This window comes from Chenopodium quinoa, unplaced genomic scaffold, assembly GCF_001683475.1.
Source record: "Chenopodium quinoa cultivar QQ74 unplaced genomic scaffold, ASM168347v1, whole genome shotgun sequence".
In the NCBI taxonomy this organism is placed as follows: Eukaryota; Viridiplantae; Streptophyta; class Magnoliopsida; order Caryophyllales; family Amaranthaceae; genus Chenopodium; species Chenopodium quinoa.
Genome location: NW_018744151.1, coordinates 851,132 through 876,745, shown reverse-complemented (window position 1 = coordinate 876,745; position 25,614 = coordinate 851,132). Strand labels below are relative to the sequence as shown.

At 37.9% G+C, this 25,614-nt stretch overlaps 2 protein-coding genes across 2 annotated transcripts; both read left to right on the top strand.

The window, feature by feature from the left end:
* The first annotated feature begins 1,760 nt into the window (after positions 1 to 1,760).
* On the top strand, positions 1,761 to 3,651 carry LOC110693483 (U-box domain-containing protein 8-like). The gene has a single exon (XM_021870597.1). The coding sequence runs from the start codon at positions 2,207 to 2,209 to the stop codon at positions 3,407 to 3,409; it is 1,203 nt and encodes a 400-aa protein (XP_021726289.1). The 5' UTR covers positions 1,761 to 2,206; the 3' UTR covers positions 3,410 to 3,651.
* Positions 3,652 to 10,407: 6,756 nt separating this feature from the next.
* On the top strand, positions 10,408 to 11,701 carry LOC110693746 (agamous-like MADS-box protein AGL17). Its single transcript, XM_021870917.1, has one exon. The coding sequence runs from the start codon at positions 10,430 to 10,432 to the stop codon at positions 11,390 to 11,392; it is 963 nt and encodes a 320-aa protein (XP_021726609.1). The 5' UTR covers positions 10,408 to 10,429; the 3' UTR covers positions 11,393 to 11,701.
* Positions 11,702 to 25,614: the final 13,913 nt, after the last annotated feature.

The window sequence follows — 25,614 nt, the reverse complement described above, 5'->3', positions numbered from 1 at the left end:
ATAGAATAGATTTAGCAATGCATGAGACAAAATCACACACAATGACACAAATAAGTGTAATTTATGTTATATATTTATTTGCTTTTATTTTTTCAATTTTAGCTCCTTATATGTAATTCTAAGGGTTATGTAAAGTATTTTCCTTCAAAATAACTTAGGAAAATACTTTATGTAGGAAAATAATTTATTTCCTTATATGTAATTATAAGGGTTATGCAAATCTTAATGTTATGTGAGGGTTGATAAATTAAATTCAAATTTGTAAGAATCATAAATTCTAATAACTAGTAAGGACTACTTGAGTCCAATATACAACTAACTATATGTTAATAAGATCTAATAAGCTTAGGGCATGTTCCGATTGACTGAACTGAGCTGAACTGAACTGAACTGAACTGAACTGAGCTGAACTAAACTGAACTGAACTGAACTGAACTTATTAATTAGTGATTTTTAACTACTGATTAGTGATCTTTGTACGGATTAGTGATGTTGTTGTTGTTGTTGTTGTTGTTGTAAGAGCTTAAAAGAATGAAATTTGGCTTTCTATCATTAGCAATATCATTAGACGTAAATTAAGAGTTGAACTGAACTGAACTAAACTGAACTGAACTGAGCTGAATTGAACTGAACTGAACTGAACTGAACTGAACTGAATTTCAACGGAAGAGAACAGGCCCTTAGATTGGTTTTTAAAACTTAGGCAAAAAATTCATGCATACTTCGTTTACGATTAAAGTATGTGTAAAACGGGTAAATAATAAAATGAATCCTAAGTCCATATGATACTTACTATTCGAGCCTTCAAATGACTTTATGCACGCAACATAGGTATGTAATAGTAATTTGAAGTATTTAGGGTTATAAAAAACTCCATGTTAGCAATCTACTTTCGATTCTTTTGTAAATATTAAAATTTGCATCAATATGTTTATATAGTATTATATTCTTTTTATCGTAAACATGCATTATGTGGACATATATAGTTCTATAAATATATATACATCTAGGTTAAGAGATTTTATGTGTGAATTTGGAATTTAGTTTCACAAAATCATAAAAGTTAGTCAGTTCTCCTAAGCCATTAACAATATTCTGCACTGAAGGATAGTATTATGGGCGTTATGGTGAGTTTTTCTTTCGCTTTGAAGTCCTCTTATTAATATAACCAGTTTACCATGGTATTAGAGCAATTTACATTCATTTGTGTTATTATTTTCTTAATATGAGACTATGAATTCCACATTTTCTTTAATCGTTTAAACCATGAAATGCTTTGCAGTTGTTGGTTGGTACATCAATTTCAAGTTCATTATATTGTGAATTTTGTTATCCATATTAGCTGATAAACTCATTCGTTTAATATGTTTTGCTTCATAAATTCGTAAAAAATCTTAAATCAATCTTCTTTTATTTACATCTTTAAAAGTAACATAACCCGACGTACTCCATATCATAGTTTATTTTGTTTCTTCCTCTTACACTAAATCCTACATGTGTTTATTTTAACCACTTTTTTAGTTAGAGGCTTTACCAAGTATACATGCATGCATGATACATCCTTTAGAAAATCCTAACATATACAAAATCCCTTATGTTTTCAATGGAACTACTTTAGGTGATTGAGAAAAAAATATGTATAGAATTCATTATTTGCAAAGAACAAGCTTGAATTTCTTCTAAAACCTCAATAACATGACGGAATGATCTACTTCACAATAAAAGTAGTTTATCTTCTTAACACGAGTATTATTTAATTAACTCATAACATACATTAGGAAATAAATCTGCAATAACTAAGTCTTATCCAATAAAATCAATTTTTTTTTCAATCATTCAAATTTTTTTCTTTTTTTTACTAAATTAAATTACAGTCAAATCCAATAATTTACTAACCCTAATTAATCCTCCCATAAACAACCAACTAATAAACTTTTTTCACAAACAATACCACCACCGTCACCAAAACCCCAAAGTACCCCCTCACACCAAAACAAACAATCAAAACTCTCACCAAATTACAAGGGCATTTTAGTCATTTCACTTAAAAAATCCCAACAACTAGATCACGTGTCACCTTTCCATTTCATACAATTAAATTTATTTTCCACTGTATAAAAATGTAGTGGACTGTAATCTTCTTTCTTTCTTTCATTTTCTCTCTCTTTTATCAATTTCTCTCTCCTCCCAAAAAAAAAAAAAACAAATGTCAGAATCCAAAACCAAAACCCCAAAAAACCCCTTCACTTCATCATCATCTTCTTCTTCTTCATCTCTTCTCATTACCAAAGAGAAAATGGCAAATGAACTTCCAGAATATTTCAAATGCCCCATTTCTCTTGATATAATGTCCGACCCGGTTATCCTCTCTTCGGGTCATACCTTTGATCGGAGCTCCATTCAAAGATGGATTGACTCAGGCCACCGTACTTGTCCAATTACCAAACTACCCCTCCCTGACCCACCTTCCCTCATCCCTAACCACGCCCTTCGCAGCCTCATTTCCAACTACACGCCCACCCAACTCATCCCAACTCGGTCTGACTCGGATGGGTCTGGGTCTGACTCACCGAGTCAACTCGGGTGTCTAATCTCGAAGCTTAACTCGAGGGGTTCGATGGTTGAGGAGAAGGTTGAGTCGTTGGTGAGGTTGACGGGGTTGTCGAAGGCTAACCCGGGGTTCCGAGCGCGGCTCACTGAGTCGGGCGCAGTGTCTGCTGTGTTGCGGTGTGTTGACTCGGATAATGACCCGGGTTTGCAGGAGAAGGCGTTGTTGCTGTTGTTGAATTTGAGTTTGGAGTCGGATGATAATAAGGTGGGGTTGGTGGCGGAGGGGGCGGTGGCGAGGGTGGTTAGTGCTTTGGGGAGCACCGCTGCTGCGGTGGCAGCAACGGTGCTCACCAGCCTCGCTGTGGTGGAGGTGAACAAGGCGACCATCGGGGCTCACCCCGGTGCGGTAAGGTGCCTTGTTCACCTCCTCCACACGGGGAGAGGAAGAGAGAGGAAAGAAGCTGCGACCGCTCTCTTTACTCTCTCTTCCTTCCCCGAGAACCGTCGTAGGACGGTTGACTGCGGGGCAGTCCCGATTTTGATCAGAATGGCAAAATCGGGACTCGAGCGAGCAATCGAAGTGCTGGGATTGCTCGCTAAGTGTAAAGAAGGGAGGGAGGAGATAGTGAAATGTGATGGGGTTGTAGAGATTTTGGTACATTATGTGAAAAATGGGAGTTTAAGGGGAATTCAATATGGATTGATGACATTGAATTTGATTTGTTGTAGTAGTGATAGAGTGAAGAGACAAGTAAAAAATCAAGGAGTTTTGGAGATTTGTTTTGGGTTAATTCAAGATGATAATGAGAAGATTCATAGGGTTGCATCCAATTTGGCTAAAGTTTTGCAAGAGAATTAACAAGAACAAAGATAATTTGAGGTGAGATGATTTGGGATTTATTATTGGGTCAACAAGTTTTACCCTTTTGAGAATTGAGATACTTCAAATGTTAGTTTAATTTTTATACTAGTTCTTTTTGTTGTACAAAAGAGAAAAAGGAATAGAAGTTTTTTTTTTTTTTTTTTAATTTTGTTGCTGTATCAATTCTCAATGTACATTATTTTAATAAACAAAATATGGATAAAGAACTCTTCTTTGAATTTTTGCATTTTATTACATTATTAAAGTACAACCTTGTTGCAATCACTTCCTACAAAGCCGCAATTTTTATTACACTAGAGTGGAGCCAACGAGCTAGGTACAACCGGACATATAATAAAGTCTATGGAGTTATACGCTGGGTGGTTTTAGGTTAAGTAGTTATAAATGGAAATCAGTTTCGTCATCATTATAGGCTTACAGCACTACGGAGTAATATAATTGAGGTTATAATAGTGGAATTGTATCCAATTTCTTGCTTAAATGATCATAACATGGTGGGTGGAGCAATTAACTAAATTTGTTAAACTTAATGATAAAATTAGCTAACTTAAGCAAAGTGTATTCCAATGTTATCTTTCATGAGTATTTTTAAGGCATTTGGATTGTAGTTAAAAGGATAGATATTATTGTTTAATTTTGAGAGTTTCTTTGTTGGTTCTAGTGCGGTTTTTTCATTTGTTTTGGGTAATAAAGAAAAAAGAAAAGAAAAGAAAAAAAAAAAAAAAAAAGGGGGTAAGAATATGCTTTGGATAAGAAAATTGATGATTCACAAAAAGTGGGTTCATGACAATTGACAACTTATTGGGCTTATTCCTACTCGGCTACTCGTATTCACTATCAAAGTGGCTTGCCTATAATCTAGAAGACATAGGGTTCAAATCTTGCCTTGTTGCTTCTATGTTTGGGTACGGGAACGATTTAGTATGAAATTTGGTATATACGGAGTAATTTAATAAGATCATCCGCTGCCTATGGTCTAGAAGACATAAGATTCAAATCTTGCCTTGTTGCTTCTAGGTTTGGATACAGATACAATTTAGTATGAAATTGAGTATATACAGAGAAACTTAATAAGATCATCTGATATTGAATGTCTAGATTTAAACTAGTTTGAAGAAATTTATGAGAATGGATTTTTCTACAAATTGAACGTTGATTTCACATAATTAGATGTGTAAGACAATTTTCTTTTTCTCTTCTAATTTGCATGAGAGTTTTACATTTGCTTTTGTCGAAACATAACTAGAACATGTTTACTTTAATGCTACGTAATTGGTTATAAACACTATGAACCACAAAAAAGTATAGATTAATTGATTCGAATTTCACTTGATCAACCTATTTGACTTGACAATGGAGAAAAAACTAAAAAAAAAGACACCACTCAAGTAGCTAGTAGTTTTCATGTATTTGGATTATTATGAACCCAATAAATGCCATGATTAGCTAGGTCCAATAAATTTGGACAATTAATAGGATATTTTGGATCATACAAAATTGTTATGGATTACAATCTTAACCAACCAATTAATGGTCTCAAAAAGAATCAGTTTAATATCGATTTTTTAAATACTATTACAAACATTATCCCCTTCGTTTCTACTTGATAGTCATATTTGAAAAATACTCCTTATAAATTTGAAATAAAACCATAAATTAAATAAGAAAAACAAACACTTGAAATTTTTGTTTAACTCATCGTTATGTAATTATGTATAGTTTACAATACACGGTTTTAACTTTTGATACATAGTAATTAAAAAATACTCATAATTAAATACCAAGGATTACATAAAAATTGTACATCAAGTAAAATACGAGTATATTTTGTAATGGATGGAGAATTTAAGATCATTTAATTTGATCCTAAAGAAATATTTGAAGGGTGAGTGATTCTTTTGTAGTCATGCTAATGTACATCAGAAGTGGCAAAATCCAAGCCAAGTAAGCTACCCCATTTCACCTCAAAAAATAGTTTGAGATGTGACATCACAATCCAAAAATTTTAAAAAAAATAAAAATAAAAATAGAAAAAATAAAAAAAATAGAAATTTCGTGTACAAATTTGTCATTTGGTTTGACTCCATTTTGTGGGGTCACATAAAAATTGCTAAGTTAGGCCAGCTTGATGAAACTGCTAAGAAAGAGGCATCAATTTTAGGGTCCTACAAAATGAATTAAATTATTTATACACGTGATTTTCAACTAATTTTAGTATTAACCTATTCTTTCTTTTTTGGTATTATTCTCTTAAACACCATTACTCTATATTTTGCAAGCTTTTGACTTGTATAATCCACTTGATTAATTAGGTTGGTGGTTCATCTATTTTATCCTTACCTATGCTAAATAGTGTATATATATATCTCTTAATTATTTAAAATTATTAGCTTCATTATTTTCTTGATCCAACACAATTATTTTTCTATTATTAGTTATCTATGAACATTTTTGAATAAGGTCAATTAGGTACTTAGGTGTGCTTTATGATATGTCATATTGGTACTCGTAGTAGAGTTATACAAAGTACTTATATACGGAATAGGAAAGTTCTTTTTGCTACTTTTTCGTAATACCACAAATTCATGACAATTATAATACAAAACAAGTGCTATCTATGTAAGGACTTATATTTGAAGATGTTAGGTTTTGTAAAACTTCTTGATTTGAGTGAATTACGATATTTTTGTACAAAATAATCTAAGCAAATGAGGAGATAAATATTTTATAAATATATATTCTCTATAAGATGAAATTACCCTTTGGATCAATTCTGTAGGTAAAGGATGACTAAAATTTGTACTGTAGTAAATGGAAATATGTCTACAAAACATAGTAGAATTGGAATTACAAATACAACAAAAATACGACTACGAAAATATAGTTATAAAATCAGATTTAGTAAAACATGGTCTGATAAAACTAAAACTTTGAAATCAAGTCAATAAAAACTAACATAAAAAATGTTAAATGTTACTAAATTGGATCTCTTTAATAAGCTTATAATTATCTAACCCAAATCAAATCCAATTTGTAGAACTTGTCTGCGATCTAGGGGTTTATTCTCCTTTTAGGCTCGTAAGAGGAGAGTAAACCCGAAATGCTTCCCTTTTAAAGTGCGTGCCACCTCACTTGCCACATATTACCATTTATTGCGTTGCACATATTGTAATTTATCTATTAAGCAAGAAATATTTTTAGAAAATTTCAATTGAGAAAACAAAGATAATTTGAATATTGTTATCCTTTGCAAATTCATACATGCCGCACCTGGGTTCTAGTACTTAATTACGTAAGAATAGTGCTCCATAAGTTACATTGTATAAAAAAAATTAAAAATATATTTTGATTTTTGAGGGACTTAATAATAGTTAATAATATGTCCTTTAAATTTGTACCACTGTAGCTTCATTAATGGACAACATAATTATTAAGTAAAATAAAAAATAAAAAATAAATGGACAACATAATTATAAGCAACATAAACTGTGCGATGCTGACTTCCAAATATATTTGGGCCTGAAGACAACTGGTTGCCTAAGTACCACTAATTTAGTCGGGCTAATTAGCCCCTTGTAAACTGATTGGGCTAATTACAAGAATTGTTATCGTTGTTGAAACACATTACAATCATACTCTTAACTCTTCAAAGGGTCTATTTGGTCGAATTAAGACTTTACTTAATAAGGTTCTTATCTCAAATTCTAAAAGTTAGAGTTCCGAATCATGTAAAATAGGTGTTTGAAGATGCAGGTTCACTATTTTATTTTTTTCCCGTACCTTCAAGTGTCTTGCCCCTAATCACAAGACCAATAAGTCATGATAGAGAGTTGATTAGAAGTCATTATAATAGGGTCTCTCATTACCATTAAAAAGCTAAGATTCTCCAAATAAAATAGGTAATGGCATAAAGAAGGGTTGCCCTACCTCAAAAGTATAGAGCTATATTCATATAAAAAGGCACATAATATTAAGCATATAAATGTACATAAATCACAATCTATAAAACTGGTCCAACGATATATTATACATATTCAATGTCTCATTTTTTGTAACCATGAGTGACAATAGGATAGAAGGGGACCAAAGTTTACATTTATAAAGTATAAGCGAATGAAGAAAGTGTAACCGATAATAACAAAAAGAACTTATTCCTCATAGTCCCCCCCCCCCCCCTTTTTTTTGTTGCTGTTGATGCTTAATTATTAGTTAATTACGAGATAAGTAAGGTTTACAATCTTCGTTTTTAAAAGTTTTTCCTGGTTACTACGTTCTAGAGTTGTACAACGTAGTTACGAATTAACTCATCAAAATTTAGGGCCTGTTCTCATTGACTGAACTTAGCTGAACTGAACTGAACTGAATTGAGCTGAACTGAACTGAACTGAATTGAGCTGAACTGAACTGAACTGAACTGAATTGAGCTGAACTGAACTGAACTAAGCTGAGCTAAACTGAACTGAAATGAATATTTTATAAAAGAAGGAAATTAGGAGCTGAACTGAACTGAACTGAGCTGAGCTGAACTGAAATGAACTGAAATGAATATTTTTATAAAAGAAGGAAATTAGGAGCTGAGCTGAACTGAACTGAACTGAATTGAACCGAACTGAATTTCAACGTAAAAGAACAGGCCCTTAGTTTGATTAAGGAGGTTACCATGAAGCTATGATAGCGGAGGAAAATGAGGAATGGGGGAAGATGTGAAATACCATATCTTTAACACGAGGATCATTATATTAATATCTAACAAAAGTTGCTGACTTGTTTACACTTTTGTCAATTAAAAAAATAAATTTTGTACATCAAGAAGTTAAACTTGTTTTCTCGAAGCAAGAGCGGAGTTTTTATTAGTTTATAACCTTACTAGGCTTCTACCACCATTCGTGGCCTGTTCTAATTTACTGAACAGTTGAACTGAACTGAATTGATTAAAACTGAACTGAATTGAATTGAACTGAATTATACTGAACTGAAATGAACTGAAGTGAATTGTTTATGAGAGTAGGAAATTAGGAACTAAACTAAATTAAAATTAAGCTGAAGAGAACAAACCTCAATGTTATGATAAGCTTCTTTGTTTCCCTCCTTTCTTCTATTAACTAACGGGTATTTGAATCAATAATTGGGTTGTTCACTTCATCTACATGGATGTCATGTTTATTTGATTGAATTGGCCTTGTATTGATCTAACAGCTAATTAAGGCTTGTGCTAACTTTCTTCTTTGATTAAGCAAAGCCAAAAAATGTGCAACTGAAGATGAAACAACTAAAAGAAAAGGGAAAATACAAGTTAATCTGCCAGATAAACAAATTTTTGTTAATCTGATGTCCTTTTTGTAAATATATTGAAAAAGCAGGGTCATTTTTTTCAGTACTTTTGGTGAGTTGTTCAAAACTGTTTGCAACTTGCTTTTACTGTTTGGTGAGGAAATTACACATGTACCCCTCAACTAGTATATGAAAAGACGCATATACCCCTCCACTGATACTTGAAAAGACAATTATACTCCCAGATAAACAAATTTTGTTAATCTGGGGAAATAACTGGGTAACCCCTGAAAGAAAGGGAATGTTAATTATACTAATTAGTTGGCACTAGACCTAATATGCCAAATTTCCTATAACTTTTTTTTTCATGGTGATTATTATAGATAAAGTTCCTCCCAAACTATACAATAAAGTACGTAGTTCATGGTTTAATTTACATTTTATTTTTCTACAATCCATTGCATTATTAATTTTATTACTCAAGCAAATCAGGCCATATTTTTGAATAAAGAGACCATAAGCAATTGTGTACCTTTATTTTTTTAACAAAAACTCAAACACTATCATTATTTTTTTTTTTTTTGAAATAAAACACTATCATTATTATAATGTTTTCTATTTAATTAATATTCATACAATCACCAATTATTCTTAAATGTTTGTTAATTAAAATCAATTATACTCTTTATTATGAGATAATGAGAGTTAATTTTAAAGATTTAACAAATAATTTTTTATTATTTAATTGCAATTCATTACCAAGATACTAGAAAAATCATACTGATACGTACTCATTATATGCTTCTTGATTGTGACAATGCATGATTCATTCGTTATTGTATGACATGTACTTCTTCTTTTCAATTTAGTTGACAATTTTTTAATGACGTTTGTCAATATATTAATTCAACTTTGAATATCTCTAATTATTTAAAAATAAAAATAATAAACAATCAACATTTGAAAACACGCATTCTTCATCGGAGAAATATAACACATGCAAGTAATCCTACATACATAACTAAGGGTTTTTTTTTTTTTTTTTTCACATATCTATAAATCACAAAAGATAATCAAACCAGAATTCGTGTCAACTAATTTAGAATTGAGCAATTATAAGATACCACATCTTGTTGTCCCAAGTTCGATTCCTATTTATTTTTAAGTTTTTTTTTTTCAATGAAAAAAAAATATCACTTGAATGTATTTATTTTTCATATCTGAGCAAAGAAAGAAAACAATTTGACTAAATATTTTCCAAATCAAATTGATTAACTACATCATAATCATATATTACATGTGTTTCAATTTGAAATCTACACAACATTATTATCCTTGGCTAGAGACAATGGCTTTAAAAAATTTATACATAATCAATGCTAATAAATCAACAAATTAATTATATAAAAGGATCTCTTTCCTTTTTCTTATGATATCAAAATAATTTCCTAATTATAACTATTAAACTTATCCTAGTAGCAAACCATGCAGTTAACCAAAAAAATTATCTTTGATGATACATTTGAATATCTTCATCCAGCTATCATAATGCATTTTCTACTTTAATGACAAAAATAATGTGGTAAATAATTGTAATTATAATCATAATCTTGTCATAAATTAGATTCCCTTGTAAAAAATGTGTATATAATCCCCTTACTTCTTTAGGAGAAATCACACCCAAAAAAAAAACATTTCTTCTTGTTTTTCCTCCTCTCTTATACAATGACAAGGAAGAAGGTCAAGCTAGCCTTCATCGCCAATGACTCGGCTCGAAAGGCAACCTACAAGAAGAGAAAGCGAGGCCTATTGAAGAAGATGGACGAGTTGACCACCCTATGTGATGTCAAGGCTTGTGCCATTCTCTATAGCCCGTATGAGACCCGACCAGTGGTGTGGCCCGCACCATCCGGTGCCAAAGACGTGATCGCGAGCTTCAAGAGGCTGCCGGAGATGGAGAAGGTGAAGAAGATGGTTAGCCAAGAGGAGTTCCTTAGGCAAAGGGTGGCCAAGGCACATGAACAACTTAAGAAGCAACAAAAGGATAATAGAGAAAAAGACATGACTCATGTTATGTACCAATGTTTGGCTGGTAAGAGCATACAAAATATGAGTTTATTAGACCTAAGTGATCTTACTTGGGTGATTAATCAACATTTAGGTGATATTAACAAGAGGGTTGATGTTTTAAAAAAAGAAAATATCCGCCCTAATAAAAACAATAATAACAACATTATTATTCACAATAAGAGTAATGCTAATAATAATACTCACTTGGGGGTAGGCTTACCCCCATATCAGCATACAATGTACCCTAAAACAAAAACAAAATTGGAAGGCGAGTATTTGCAAGGACAAGGAGATGACCTTGATATGCAACAATGGTCATCATTCATGGATATGATGGGTCCGCCGATCACATTTGATCATCAACCTCCTCCTCCTCCTCCTCCTCCGCCTCTGCCTCTGCCTCCTCAACCACATCAACATAATCATCATGGTATGGCAATGGGTAATGGGTCAATTGGTGTTACAAATGGTGGTGCTAGTACTAGTAGTAATACTAGTAATAACAACATTAATAATGCAAATATGATGACAATGATGATGGGTCAATTTGGTGAATACAATGGTCATGCTATTAATAATCCATCTTTGTGGTCCAATAATAATGCTTTCCTCCCTTGATGGTGATGATGTTGATGATGGTCATAATGATGAAATGGCTATGATAGTATGGAAGTATGGACATGATATGTTGAAGGGGTTGAATGTTTATTTTTATGTTAAATTATCTTATTTTAGTATTGCAAATTTTATGTTTTATTAGATGAACACAGATTTTTCAGCTTTTAGTTTTGGTTAAGAAATGGAAGATTGTTTAAAGTGATATGTTATTGGAATAATTAATCTTAATTCGAGTATCCTTTTTACTACTAGTATGTATTCAAATTAAAGTATGCAATTTCTTGGTTCAAATTTATTGTGATGAAGTATTATTAGCCTTTGCCAACAATTGAACAAGGCCATTCCCTTAGCATGTACATTATAAACATGATGCTCCTAATTATATTTTTCATTCCAATAAAATACTTACTAAAATAAACCTCCTTGTCTAATGACTCCATCTTAGCTTTAATAGGTCAAGATTAATTAATAAATTTATTGGTTGCTCGTGATTTTCATTTAATTATTGATCGTTTGAGACTTTGTGTACTTTCAAATTTCGTGACAAACAATTTAACAAACCATCATTTCTTTTCAACATCATTTCCACTTTAATGTATGTAAAGTGTTTAACATATTATTATATATACCACAAGTACTATGGTACATGAACAAAGCCTTTTTAAAATTAGGTACTTGTATTCCATCTAAAATTTGAAACCATACAAGAAAATAGGTATCTAGTGCTTTTCATTGAAACCAAAAAATATGTTTAAGCAAGTATTGTAGTGCAATTGTGTGAGAAAGAAAAGCCAAAGCAATTGCTTTAATTTGTTCAAACTAACGCCTATAAAACTTCAATTTTTTGCACCAAGTATCCATGTATGCTCGATCTCATAATACATAACCTCAGCCCAAATCTATTCCAGTTTCACTTTGATGTGCATCTAAATTTCGCCCACAACTCTTTCTGTCGCAAATATTTGTATCTATCAATTTAATTTTCGAGATATCTCAAAGTATTTGTAGTAAAGCCTTTCTCTCTTTATATTTTTTCCTAAAAAGCTAGAGGAGATAGATCTTTTTTTATACTATGTGTACGTATATAATATTCAGTGGGTGGTGGAGGTAAATTGGAAAATCTAATCTAATTTTAAAAATTAGAATCAAATAATATGTGATCCTTGCTTATTAATTGTGGAAGGTAAGGATAAATATTTGTTCAAACATAAAGTTCAATTATATAAACACCATCATAAAGCAAGATAGACTAGGTTACCTTAAAAACTTACATACAAAAGCTTAACAACTTTTAAGCATGCTTTAGTTAAGAGGGTTACCCTTAAATTAAAGAAAAGAAGCTAAGAGTACGTATTCAAGGTTGGAAGAAATAAATCACAGCGAACTTTAATTTTGTATTTGTGTCATCATCTGATCTAGAACCCAAAAGAAGGGTCTCAAACTCTCAAGTTAAATCATCTACAATTCCTCCAATATAAGAGAACTTATATACTTCCTCCGTTCTTTTTTTATTGTACCATGAGGCATTTCATGCTTGTCAATGCATTACTTTAACTGTTAATATCTTCTATTATACTTTTGTAAAAATTATAAAAATTTGATATTTGAAAAGAAGATTTCGAGACGAATCTAAGTAGATCTCTCATGACTATATTTTTCCTAATGGATAAATCACAAATGATGGTCAAAGAACATTAAATGAATAGTGTCAAAGTCCAAATGGTGCAATAAAATAAAAACGGAGAAAGTATATATACGTTTGTTATATGAGTGACTTAATTAAAGATGAATCAAGAAGCTAGATGACTTTAATTTATAATACGGAGTAATATATACTATGTATACTAAGGATTATTTTGATGATTTTTTATGAAAGCTAAAAATGGACACCCTTGTACTGTTGGAAAAAAAAATACCTGTTGAAATCAAGAACAAAAACAAGCAATATGTTACAATCAATCAATCAAGATCCGACCTCCTTCTATTGTGCCGTGGTTTGGAACCCACTGCCTTAGAAGCGAAATACGCCACCACCGGTACAGATTTCCTAGTGACGCACGCCCCCCAAGTTTTACACAACGACCTCCGCAATTCGTGTACCCAAATTCGAAGGTTGGAATTGCTCAAGAACTGTTCAAATCTCAAAGGGTAGGTTTGTGTTTTGTGTTTAGGGTTTCAAGGAGTGAATAATCAATAATATATATATATATATATATATATATATATATATATATATATATATATATATATATATATATATATATATATATATATATATATACATACACACACACGTGAGGAGATTAAAAGAAAAAGGAAACAAAGCACTCAAAACCGCCTTTCTTCACTCGACAAAACCCGCGCCCGCAGCCCCGAACCCGCGCCCCCGTGGGTCTATCCCGCGGCCTCTTATGGCAGCTCAAACAAACTGCCCACCCGCGGGAAAACCCGCGCCCAAACCCCGCGGCCGCAGCCTGCGCCCAAGCAACCACAAGACAGAGCTCTATAACTCACATATAACCAAGATCGGTTTTTGACGCTTAACGATGAGGTAATGGAGGAAGGCATTAACAAGATTAAACATGGATAAAGAACAAAGGATCACAAACCAAAGTATTCGGATGCATTACTAGATTTCAACATGTACTGCATACCAACCAAGTAATTAACATAATAAGAACCTAATTGATGCTTGCAACTAGATCATCAATTTCCTACAAAACAACGAAGAAGATCCAATAATGAATCGTAGAGCAAACCCGAAATATAATGCAGAAAAAAGTCAAATTGATTAAAGTATAGGATGTTGAAATGATAATTAAACGAGTAAAAACACCACTAAAATGTCAATTTTTTTTATCATCTTTTTAATGCTAATTTATTCATAGCCACAAAAAAAAAAAAAAGCTTCAAACATGCAAAAAATGTACTTGCTGCATTTTTTTTTGTTTGTTTGAAAAAACCCATAAAAGGGGATACTTGCTGCATGTTGATTGTTGAGTAGTATGTTTCCTCTTTCTTTCTTGATTTTTTTGGTGGTTTTTTTATTTTCTTTTCTTTCATCAATCATGTTTGGTTACATTGTATACCCATTATCGTAGGGCCATATACAGGGTATGTGGAACACTTGAACATTAAAGATGTAAACTCCAGATTTAATTTTCATGTAATTATTACTCTGTATTAGGATTTTTTCACATTTACTTAATTTCGTACAGTTCAGTTAAGTTCCAATCAGTTCAGTTTAGTTTAGTTCAGTTCAGTTTAGCTCCAATCAGTTCAGTTCAGCTCCAATCAGTTCAGCTCTTAATTTTCATCTCTCATAAAATATTCATTTCAACTCAATTCAGTTTAGTTGTTCAGCTCTAATCAGTTCAGTTCAATTCAGTTCAGATCAATTCAACTCAGCTTAATAAATGTAAACATACCCTTAATTCAAAATTTTATTTTATCTCATTTTTTTGTTTTCCCATTTGTTGTTGGCTTGGGCCTTGGGGCTGCTACTACAAAAGCTTCATGGTGCTCGGTGCTCCCCACTATTATTATTATTAACTTTTATTTTTAAAACAAGCCAAGGAATGAAAACATAAAGTAATATGAGAGCAATATAAAACCCTTTGACATAATGGGTGGAATTATACCACAAAAACAACAGAAAGAAACATGAAAATGAAGGTTAACTTATACTCCATACGTGTGAACCTTCTTTGGGAGTTAGGACTTATTCACTTCATCTTAACTTCAGTTCAGTTCAGCTCCAATCAGTTCAGTTTAGTTCAGTTTAGTTCATTTAAGCTCTAATCAGTTTAGTTCAGTTCATCAACTCCTAATTTCCTTCTCTCATAAAATATTCATTTCAGTTCTATTCAATTCAATTCAGTTCAGCTCCAATCAGTTCAGTTCAGTCCAGTCCAGCCCAATTGAGTAAACGTGAACAAGCCCTTAGGGCATGTTATCTTCAACTTATTTTCAGTTCAGTTCCTAATTTCCTTCTCTCATAAAATACTCAGTTTAGTTCAGTTCAGTTCAACTCCAATCAGTTTAACTCCAATCAGTTCAGTAAAGTAACTCCGAACAGGCCCTTACTCAGCTCTCTAATTTTTTTAAAAAAAATTATGACATACATGATGGAATTATACTTTTGCCTTAGCAAAATTTGCACCCTAAATTATGATTTGAATTTAACTTTTCAATACAAACAACCCAATAGTCGATTAGGGTCGATCGTCTAGGGGCAGGGCAGCACACTCTAATTTTGTAGATCGACCTGGAACAATGCCTTTGAAACTGACAATATCTACCATATTGGGCGGCTACGATTTTCTTATTTAAACCTAGGGCCGAGTTGGGCTTATTCCGTTCTATTCATATAGTAGGGGTACTATATACAAATGACTTCCGCACACGAAAAAAAAAAAATACAAGTAATTTCCACAAGTTTCAACTAGTTTTAGGGTGTGTTCACATTTACTTAATTTTAGTTCAGTTCAATTCAATTCAGCTCCTAATTTCCCTCTTTCATAAAATATTCATTTCAGCTCAATTCAGTTAAGCTCTAATCAGCTCAGTTCAGTTCAATTCAGTTCAGTTGAGCTCCAATCAGTTCAGTTCAGTTCAGTAAATGTGAACAAACCCTTATTCTATAATTTGTACCCCGTAAGATCTATCAATTAAATTTCTTATCATATGCTTTGTATATGAGTCTGTTATTTTTCTATTTTTGATTAATCTAAATTTATTTTTATTGTTTATATTAACAAGATATATATATTTTGTTAATTGAAGATAATTAGTGGGATGACCCATGATCAACATACCTAAAAGCGCTTTCATAATTTCAGCTTCTAGAAATGCAAAAAATTGCAACAACCACTATATATATAATTCAAATTAAATGAATACTGATTAGGGGATTTTTATCCACCAAGCGCCGTTTGACAAGTGGACCAACCAGGTCCCGCCACGCGTCCTCCACGGACCACTTAAGACACGCCACGTGTCCACCCATGCCAAATGGGACAACCGGCCATCAAGGCCCATTTCAGTCTAGAAGCCCGATCGGCCCTAGGTTTACCTTAAACCTAGAGAGTTGCACGCTTCCCAAGGCTATAAATACTCGATTAATCCTCATTAATCAAGGGACCGAATAATTAACGGAACGGAGGAGAAACATTACGGAACACACTAATAACCGGCTGATCTCGCTTGCAAAGCAGATTACCTACATTAAATACTCTCACCTAGAGAGACCTTATTACTTTAATTTCTGTATTAATTACTCCTTAATCAGGTACTAACTTGACCGTTGGAGGCGGAGCTCTCAGGAGTCTCCGTTATTTTGCAGGTACAGGCGTCCGGTTCCAGTCTCGGAATTGTAGCTCTCCCGCAGGACATCAGAAAACCCCAAAACATTTGGCGCCGTCTGTGGGGAGAGTACTTCAGAGATGGCATCCAAGTCTGTACCGACCCCAGAAGAGAGGCGTCCCCTAGACGACCCTCAAGTTCAGTCGGACCATGATACCGAAAGTGAATTTGAAGTTGAAACTCATACAGCTCCAGACGGGACCCTAAGGGCCCGCCGTACCCGTCATACTGAAATAAGGGAACGGGAGTATCTTCAAACAGGAAGCGAGCCAGCAGGCGCACCGCTTGCTCGGCAACAGCCGACTGATGGGTCTGCTCCCATCACAAGGAACGAACTCATGACCTTCATGAGGGGATTCAAGGGAGAGATCCAAGAGTTGATCAACAAAAAACCGCCTGCTTCAGTCAAAGAGCAGGCGGCCAAAAAACCTTCCACTTCACTGAAGAGGAAGCCAGTTCAAGGGCGAGAGGCGACTCCCCATCCTAAATCTAAGAAGCGGGAGCCGTCTGCTCTTGATTTCACAAAACTCCGTTATCCTACGGGAAATAGGAAACCGGTTCGTCATATTCAGGCGGACGGGTCAAAGCAAACGTTCACAGATGCTCGGCACCTGCTAGAGCAGAAGAAGAGTGACCGATTATCAGAGTCGGCTTCTACTTCAAATTTTCAGGACAGTTTGCGAAATGCCTCGATGAGGCCAACTCAGTCGTACCATGAGAGTCAGTCAGGCGGCACCTCCCGTCAGTCTGGCTTTCATAGTGCGCAGGCGGTACCAAATTTGCCATTTGTGCCGCAACAACAATATTTTATGCAGCCACCTCCATTTGGTGGACCTGCAGCAAAAAACGTCCAACCTATGGACTGGCAGCTACGGCTGCTTAGACTTGGTGAACAGCCGTCGGCCTTCTCCAAGGAAATTACTGAAGCCGCTCAGCCGGCCAAAGTAAAAAATGTTTTAGTAGGCGCCTATGATGGCACTACTAACCCGGAAGACCATCTGATGGCATTCACCAACCTGATGTACCTTCAAGGGTTGGATGATCCCACTTGGTGCAAGTGTTTCCCAGCAACTCTCAAGGGAATTGCACAGCAATGGTTCGGCAACCTGCCGACTGGTTGTGTAAACAGTTTCAGGACGCTTGCTTACTTATTTGCCTCCAACTTTGCAATGAACATCCCTGCGAAGAAAACGACCCTTGATTTGGGAACAATTCAGCAGGGTGAAAAGGAGGGGCTTCGTTCCTACATCAGGCGGTTCAACCTGATGAGAATACAGATTCAAGGGTTACCGGATGAGGTAGCTTATACTGACTTTTTTAGAGGTCTCAAAGACGGGTCTACCTTCAAATTTGATTTAGTTCGAAAAAGGGTGGCGACTCTTCAAGAGGCCTTGATTGAAGCAGAAGCCTATATACAGGCGACTGATCTGTGTACAATGAAACAGTCGGACGGGAAGAGGTTCGACAATAGAGAAGGACGACAGAAACAGTCGTCCAACAAAGATGAAAAAAGAAAAGGGGTCTGGGCGGCTGATTCCTCTAAACAGCCGGCCAAGAAGAAAAAGGAATTCAAACCATACTCCCCAAAGTATGTGTTTAACAAGGATAACCAGTTTATCCTAAAAGAAATAAAGGGACGGCTCTCAATTGAGAAACCGCTCCCCATGAAGGGTTCTGCGAGCAACCGGAACCAAGACAAAATCTGTGCTTATCATGATGACATTGGTCATCACACCAACGACTGCATTAGTCTCATGCGGTACCTAGACCGCTTGGCTGACCAAGGTGATCTTGACACTTATGTCAAGAAATCTACGGGGAATACTTCCTCAAAAAAGCAGTCGGCCAAAAAGAATCAACAGGCCGACAGTTCCGATACAGATGATGCAGTCGTCTACACCATTGCAGGCGGCTTCTCAGGAGGCGGCCCCACTATTAGGGGCAACAAAGATAATATAAGGCGGTTAGATGTAAATTCCGTTCACCAAGAACGACCGTCCAAATATACATTTCCTGAGATTGTCATCACTGAAGAGGATCTAGGAGGAATAAGGGGGCCGCATGACGACCCTCTCGTTATTGAATGTAAAGTGGCCAACCAGAGAGTTGGTCGAATCCTCATAGATACTGGGAGCTCTTCAGATCTCATCAGCAGCAAATGTCTGTCAAAACTGAAATATCAGACGGACTGCATACATCCGGCCTCCCACCCTTTAATAGGGTTTGGAGGAGGAGTCGTCCACCCACTGGGACGAGTTGATCTACCCGTCCGCCTGGGCGAAAAAGGGGAAGGACGACACATGGTAGTCCGATTCCTAGTTGTAGAGGAACTCTCTGCCTACAACATGATTCTGGGTCGCCCAACCCTGAATAGTGCCAAGGCTGTTATAATCCCGTCACTTATGCTGCTTAAGTTTGAAAGGGACAATGGAACAGTCGGCTCCCTAAGGGGAGATCAGAGGATGGCCCGAGAGTGCTATCTCTCGGATGTCAAACCCACTGCTAAGGCCACTGGGTCAAGTGGAGAAAAAACAGACCTTGACAATGTCAAGGAAAGTGCGCCTGTTCAAGAAACAGGCGACAGAAAAAGAAAGGCGTCCCAGACAGAGTCCGCCAGAAAGGCAAGAAAATAGCAATCATTGGCAGAGGACCGGCCGGATGAGTTCCGCCCTCAGCCGGCTGGTGAGCATACGGACCTGATATTAGACGACTCCCGCCCTGACCGAACAGTCAAAGTTGGGACGACTGCTCTGAGAAACCTTGGTGATGACTTTCACAACCTGTTGAAAGAATACAAGGACATCTTTGCATTTGAAGTCCATGAAATGCCAGGCATTAGTCCTGATCTGGCAGTACACAAACTCGCTGTGGATCCGAAAAAGAAGCCGGTACGGCAAAAGAAGCGGAACCATGGTGAAGAAAGAGGTCAGGCGGCCGCCGCCGAAGTCAAAAAATTACTTGATGCAGGGTTCATTCGGCAATGTTACTTCCCAGATTGGGTTGCAAATGTGGTACTTGTTAAAAAGCCGAATGGCACCTGGCGAATGTGTGTAGACTACACAGACTTGAACAAGGCGTGCCCCAAAGACAGTTACCCTCTGCCCAAAATTGATAACCTGGTCGACTCAACAGCCGGCCATGCCTTGATGAGTTTTATGGACGCCTATTCTGGTTTTCATCAAATTCCTTTGTGGAAGAAAGATCAGGAGAAGACGGCCTTCGTCACTGATCAGGGATTATACTGTTATACGGTCATGCCGTTTGGTCTTAAGAATGCCCCGGCTACATTCCAACGAATGATAAACACAGTGTTCTTTGATCAGATTGGGAGAAACGTCGAGGCATACATTGATGATATGATTGTTAAGACTAAACTTCAGAAAGATCATCTGACGGACCTCCGAGAAACTTTCGCCACACTCAGGCGGCACCATGTCATGCTCAATCCCAAGAAATGTGTATTTGGAGTTGAGTCTGGGAAATTTCTCGGATTCCTTATCAACCAGAGAGGAATAGAGGCGAACCCTGAGAAGGTACAGGCGGTCATTGACATGCAGTCGCCTCGTACCGTCCGAGAGGTTCAGAAGTTAACAGGTTGTCTGGCGGCCTTGGGAAGATTTCTAAGCCGATCAGGCGACAAATGCCTATACTTTTTCCAGGCAATTAAGAAAAAGGCAAGGTTTGAATGGGGGCCGGATGCTGAGGCCGCCTTCCAGAAATTAAAGGTTCACTTGCATTCCTTGCCAAGGCTGGTCAGCCCTTTGCCCAAAGAAAATCTCTACATGTACCTGGCCGTCTCTGATCATGCGTTAAGCGCGGTGCTCCTTGCTGAAAGGGACGGCTGTCAACTTCCGGTCTACTTTGTCAGTCACGTACTGAAAAATGCCGAGTTGAGGTATCCCCTAGTGGAGAAATTTGGTCTTGCACTCTTCATGGCTGTTAAAAAATTGAAGCCCTACTTTCTGGCACATGCAGTCGTCGTGTATACCGACCAACCGATCAAACGGCCCCTTACCACCATGGAGTCCTCCGGACGAATGATCAAATGGGCCATAGAAATGCAGAGTCTCGAAGTTACTTTCGAGCCTAGAAAAGCAGTGAAGGGGCAAGCCTTTGCTGACTTTATTGTAGAGATGACTCGTCCTCCTGACTCTCAAGTTCCAGACCAAGTCTGGAAGGTATATGTGGACGGAAGCTCTACTTCAAACGGTTGTGGAGCAGGCGTCGTATGTCAATCTCCAGAGGGCGACAGGTTCGAGTATGCTCTACGCTTCAGTTTCCAGGCTTCAAACAATGAGGCAGAATATGAAGCTTTACTAGCCGGGATCCGCATGTGTAAGGCGGCCGGGGCAAGGAAAATAGACGCCTGTTCTGATTCACAACTGATAGTGAGTCAGTACAATGGCGAATACGAAGCAACACATCCGGCCATGATCAAATATTTACAGGCGGTCCGACAAGCAGTCGGCTCCCTTGAGGATTTCCATCTGATCCAAGTACCGAGATCAGAAAACAACCAGGCAGATGCACTCTCGAAATTAGCATCATCCGCCTCCTCCGATACTCCTCGAACTGTGTTTTGGGAAGTAATGGAGAAGAGAAGCATCGAGGAAAATCCTATTGGAATTCTAGACAGAAGCTCAACCTGGATGGATTCAATCAGGGCATATCTGACAAACGGTACACTGCCGGATGATCCTCAACAGGCGGCATCACTGAAAAAACGAGCCTCCTGTTTTGAAATGATACAGGGGGAACTGCACAAGAGGGGGCACCTTCAACCCTTCTTAAAGTGTGTTACTCCTGAAAAGGGACGAGAGATACTAGATGATCTTCACTCTGGTTTCTGTGCTTCCCATATAGGTGGTAGGATGCTTGCTCAAAGGGCAAGGCGGCAGGGCTACTTTTGGCCTACTTTGGAAGCAGATGCAATGGAGATGGTGAAAAAATGTGACAAGTGCCAAAGGTTTGGCAAATTAATTCACCGTCCGGCTACTGACCTCACTACCATTCACAGCCCACTACCGTTTGCTAAGTGGGGCATGGACATTCTGGGTCCATATACGCCTGCTACAGGCGGCAGAAGGTATATACTTGTTGCCGTTGACTACTTCACTAAATGGGTAGAGGCGGAGGCTGTAAAGGGAATCAAGACGAAAGATGTAATTTCATTCATTTGGAAAAACGTCATCACTCGGTTCGGGGTTCCCATGTCTATGGTTTTTGATAATGGTCCCCAATTTGAGACGCCTGTTCTCAAAAGCTGGTTGGGAGACCAAGGAATTGGACATTACTTTGCATCTGTCGGCCGTCCACAAGCAAACGGCCAGGTAGAAGCCTTTAATAAAATCATCTCAGACGGTCTCAAGAAAAAAATTGAACGAGCAGGCGGCCTATGGGCAGATGAACTACCACATGTTCTTTGGGCCATTAGGACGACTGAAAAAGGGGCGACTGGAGAAACTCCATTCCTCCTAACTTATGGTGCAGAAGCTGTTCTTCCAATAGAACACTACGAGCCGACTCTTCGAGTAATGCTATATGACGAAGAGGCAAACTGGGAAGCTATGCGCCTGGCATTAGACTCACTTCCTGAAAAGAGGGGCAATGCTGTTTTGCGCCATGAAATCTACCGCCTGAGAATGACTAGATCATACAACAAAAAAGTGCACAGGCGTCCACTCAAAGTAGGGGACTTTGTACTTAGAAAAATGGAAGCAGTTGGTAGGGCTAACGAGTCTGGCAAACTAACTCCCAACTGGGAAGGACCCTACCGAATCTATGCGGAAGTCAGGGACGGTACCTACCGTCTGGAAACACCAGACGGACAACCGTTGCCTCGAACTTGGAATGTAGATAACCTTAAGAAATATTTCTTTTGAATGATGTAAAGTAAAGAGCTACTTAATAAAGTTGGCACTTACTATTCAATTTTGTATTACGAGGGGCATGCCGTCTGTACCTTTACAGTCGGCTACTCTCCATTGAGTTTCACTCTTTATCTTTACAGGGGCATGCCGTCTGTTCCATTACAGTCGGCTACTCTCCCTCGAGTATTTTACTCACAATACTTAGCTAAAAAGTTTAGGGCCTGGCCGATCCTGTAACTAACAGGCGGCTACCCTTCTTTTACTTAGCACATACGTTCACCAAAAACATACCAAGGCCACTGGCCGAATGATCAGACCAGGCGCCTAGTCAACTGATCTAACTTTTAAAAACTAATCCGACCTGTCCCAACATTATAGCAGGCGTCCGGCGGCATCCATTCGGATGAAATTCGTCGCAGAGAGCAGCTCCCTTTTGGGTGGAACATTGTTCTATAAACTAATTACACGGCACCTATACGACTGTCCCAAAGGGCAACCACGTAGCCGTTTTTGAGACAAGGATAACTCTATCACTAACCAAACCAGTGGTAGCAGTTGACATCTGAGTCAGATGACCGCCTGTATTACTTGGGATAAATGCAGGGGGTACCTATTGAGTTAATAGCCAACAAACATTGGCGAATCAAGGGGTCTAGCCGGCCTACGCCGCCTGGTACCTCTACTTCTCAAACAAAAGTGACGGCGACTGAGTAACTCCAAAGTTAACTCATAGTCACTCCTTCAAATTTGGTATGGAACCTAAAAAGTTTGAGTCGTCCGCCTGTTTTATACAAACAAGGGCACTCGAACCCCTATTCCTACTGGATAACCTATTGAGTAAATAGCCAACAAACATTGGTGAATCAAGGGGTCTAGCCGGCCTACGCCGCCTGATACCTTTACTACTCAATCAAGATTGTGACGAAGACTAAGTAACTCCTATGTTAACTTAATAGTCACTCAAACTTAGTACTGAGCCTAAAAGGTACGAGTCGTCCACTTGTTTTTAATAAACAAAGGCTCTCAACCAATACTCTTGCTAGGTTAACAAATAACAAATTAGAGGCCAACATTGGCAATAAAGGGAAACAACCGGTACCCGCCGCTTGTTTTCCTACTTAAATTCCTTGGCTACTTGGTAATTCTATTTACTTGGTCAAATTGAATAAAGAGTTCGAATACCGATTGATTAAATGGCCGACTGATCATCTATCCTGGAAACAGACAACCAGTCGTCCAGGGGCATAGGCGGCATACTTACTATTTGTACCTGTCTTAACGTTCGGCCATACACAACAGTCTGTCTAGTGAGCAAATTTCAAATACTTAGACAAATTTGAACAAAAACAAAAAATTTGATTAAAATGAGCCGGCCATAAAAGACCAGCAGAATATTCAAAACCCCGGCCCCCTGGCCGGGTAATTACAAAGCAAACGGCACGCAGGCCGTGAAAAGAAAAAATATACTTAAAGCTTAAGAAGGGGGCAGTTCAGTATCAGCAGCAGCCGCCTGGTCAGCACTCTTCTTGCTGGACTCGGCCTTCGCTGCATCATCTTTTGATGCCTTTCCCCCAAGTGGCACAAGCGCCACAACAGGCTCTTCCTCCTCCAACGCAACGTCCATCGCCTCTTCTTCAGCAGCCGCCAGGATCTGTTGATTATATATTTCCGAACACTGGCGGTACGTTCTTTCCCATGAGGCAAAGTCGGCACTGGGGAACAGTCGTTCCCAGGTCATGCGTTGGATTTGGGCGGAGTCTTCCACCATCTCCCGGACGAGCTCTTGTTTTTCTTGCTCGGCCTTGTCCGAGAGCTCTTGGGTAAGACTCTTCTCCTGGTTCACCAGGCGTTCTTTTACGTTAGCCAAAGATTTCTCCATGGCTTCGTAAGAGTGCATTTTCTGGCGAAGGGGTTTCAGCTCGGCTTTAAATTTGGTGACGGTCCCCTCCAGCTCGTCAACCTTCTTTTGGGCCGCCTCTAGCTGAGCCCGAACAGCGGCGGTCGCCTGCGCCTGATAATAAAGAAGATCAATGGTCAGTACTTCATTTTGGGCAATTTGAAACATTGCTTTATCACAGCTGGAGGCGGCCATAGCCTTTGCGGCCTTTACCTCTTTGTTTTTCCGATCAATCGGCTTGCGAAGGCTGTTGACTCGGAGCAGGGCCTAAGTACAAAGAAAAACAGGCGTCAGTTTCCAATCATAAGGGTTAACAGGCGTCCTGGAACTTCAAAAGGGTATACCTCAGCTAGGATCCCCGAAATTCCATCGAGGTCAAGGGTGCCGGCACCCTTGACCGCCTCCCTGTCAGAGGGAGGAACTACTTTAACCATTGACTTGGCTACCTCAACCAAGTCAAGTCCCTGGGGGCCGGCTGCATTAAGCAGAAGGAAAAACAAGTTAGACCTAATCAAGAAGGAAGCAAGAGTGAGTTTTTACAAGCAAGTGTCCATACATCTAGGCGGCCCCGCCTGGGTTTTTGAAGAAGTGGCCGGCTGCTTCTCAGCCGCCACTGTTTTCCTGGAAGACCCAGGAGAGCTTGCAACAGTCGTTCTCCGGGCCTTGGGGTCCGGCTGTTGCGAGGAAGAAGCCCTTGGAGTGCCAGACTGAAAACAAAAAGAGTTAGTATATGCATAATACAACTTAAAGGGGAAGAGTTTTCAAAGCTTACCAAGGGTGCCTCCTTGCTGGGGGAGTCGGCGTACGACTGCTTCATTAGCGAAACCCGCAGCATGGCCGCCGCAGTCTTAGATGCTGTTATTTTACTCATGGCGTCGGCTGAAAGAAATAAACAGCAAAGTTAGTAAAAATCCCAAGTAAACAAGGCGTGAAAAAACAGAGTGTTCGTCAGGCCGGCTACCTCTAGAGCACCGACTGCCGAGGCCACAGGCGGCCAAGAAGTACTCATCATAGAGCCACTTGAAGCTCGGGACGCAGTGTAGGGGTACTTGCTCTCGTACCCCTGAAGTAGAGTTCACCCTAGTCTCTAC

Coding starts and splice junctions, on each gene's coding strand:
- LOC110693746 (XM_021870917.1), top strand. CDS start 10,430: ATGACAAGGAAGAAGGTCAAGCTAGCCTTCATCGCCAATGACTCGGCT.
- LOC110693483 (XM_021870597.1), top strand. CDS start 2,207: ATGTCAGAATCCAAAACCAAAACCCCAAAAAACCCCTTCACTTCATCA.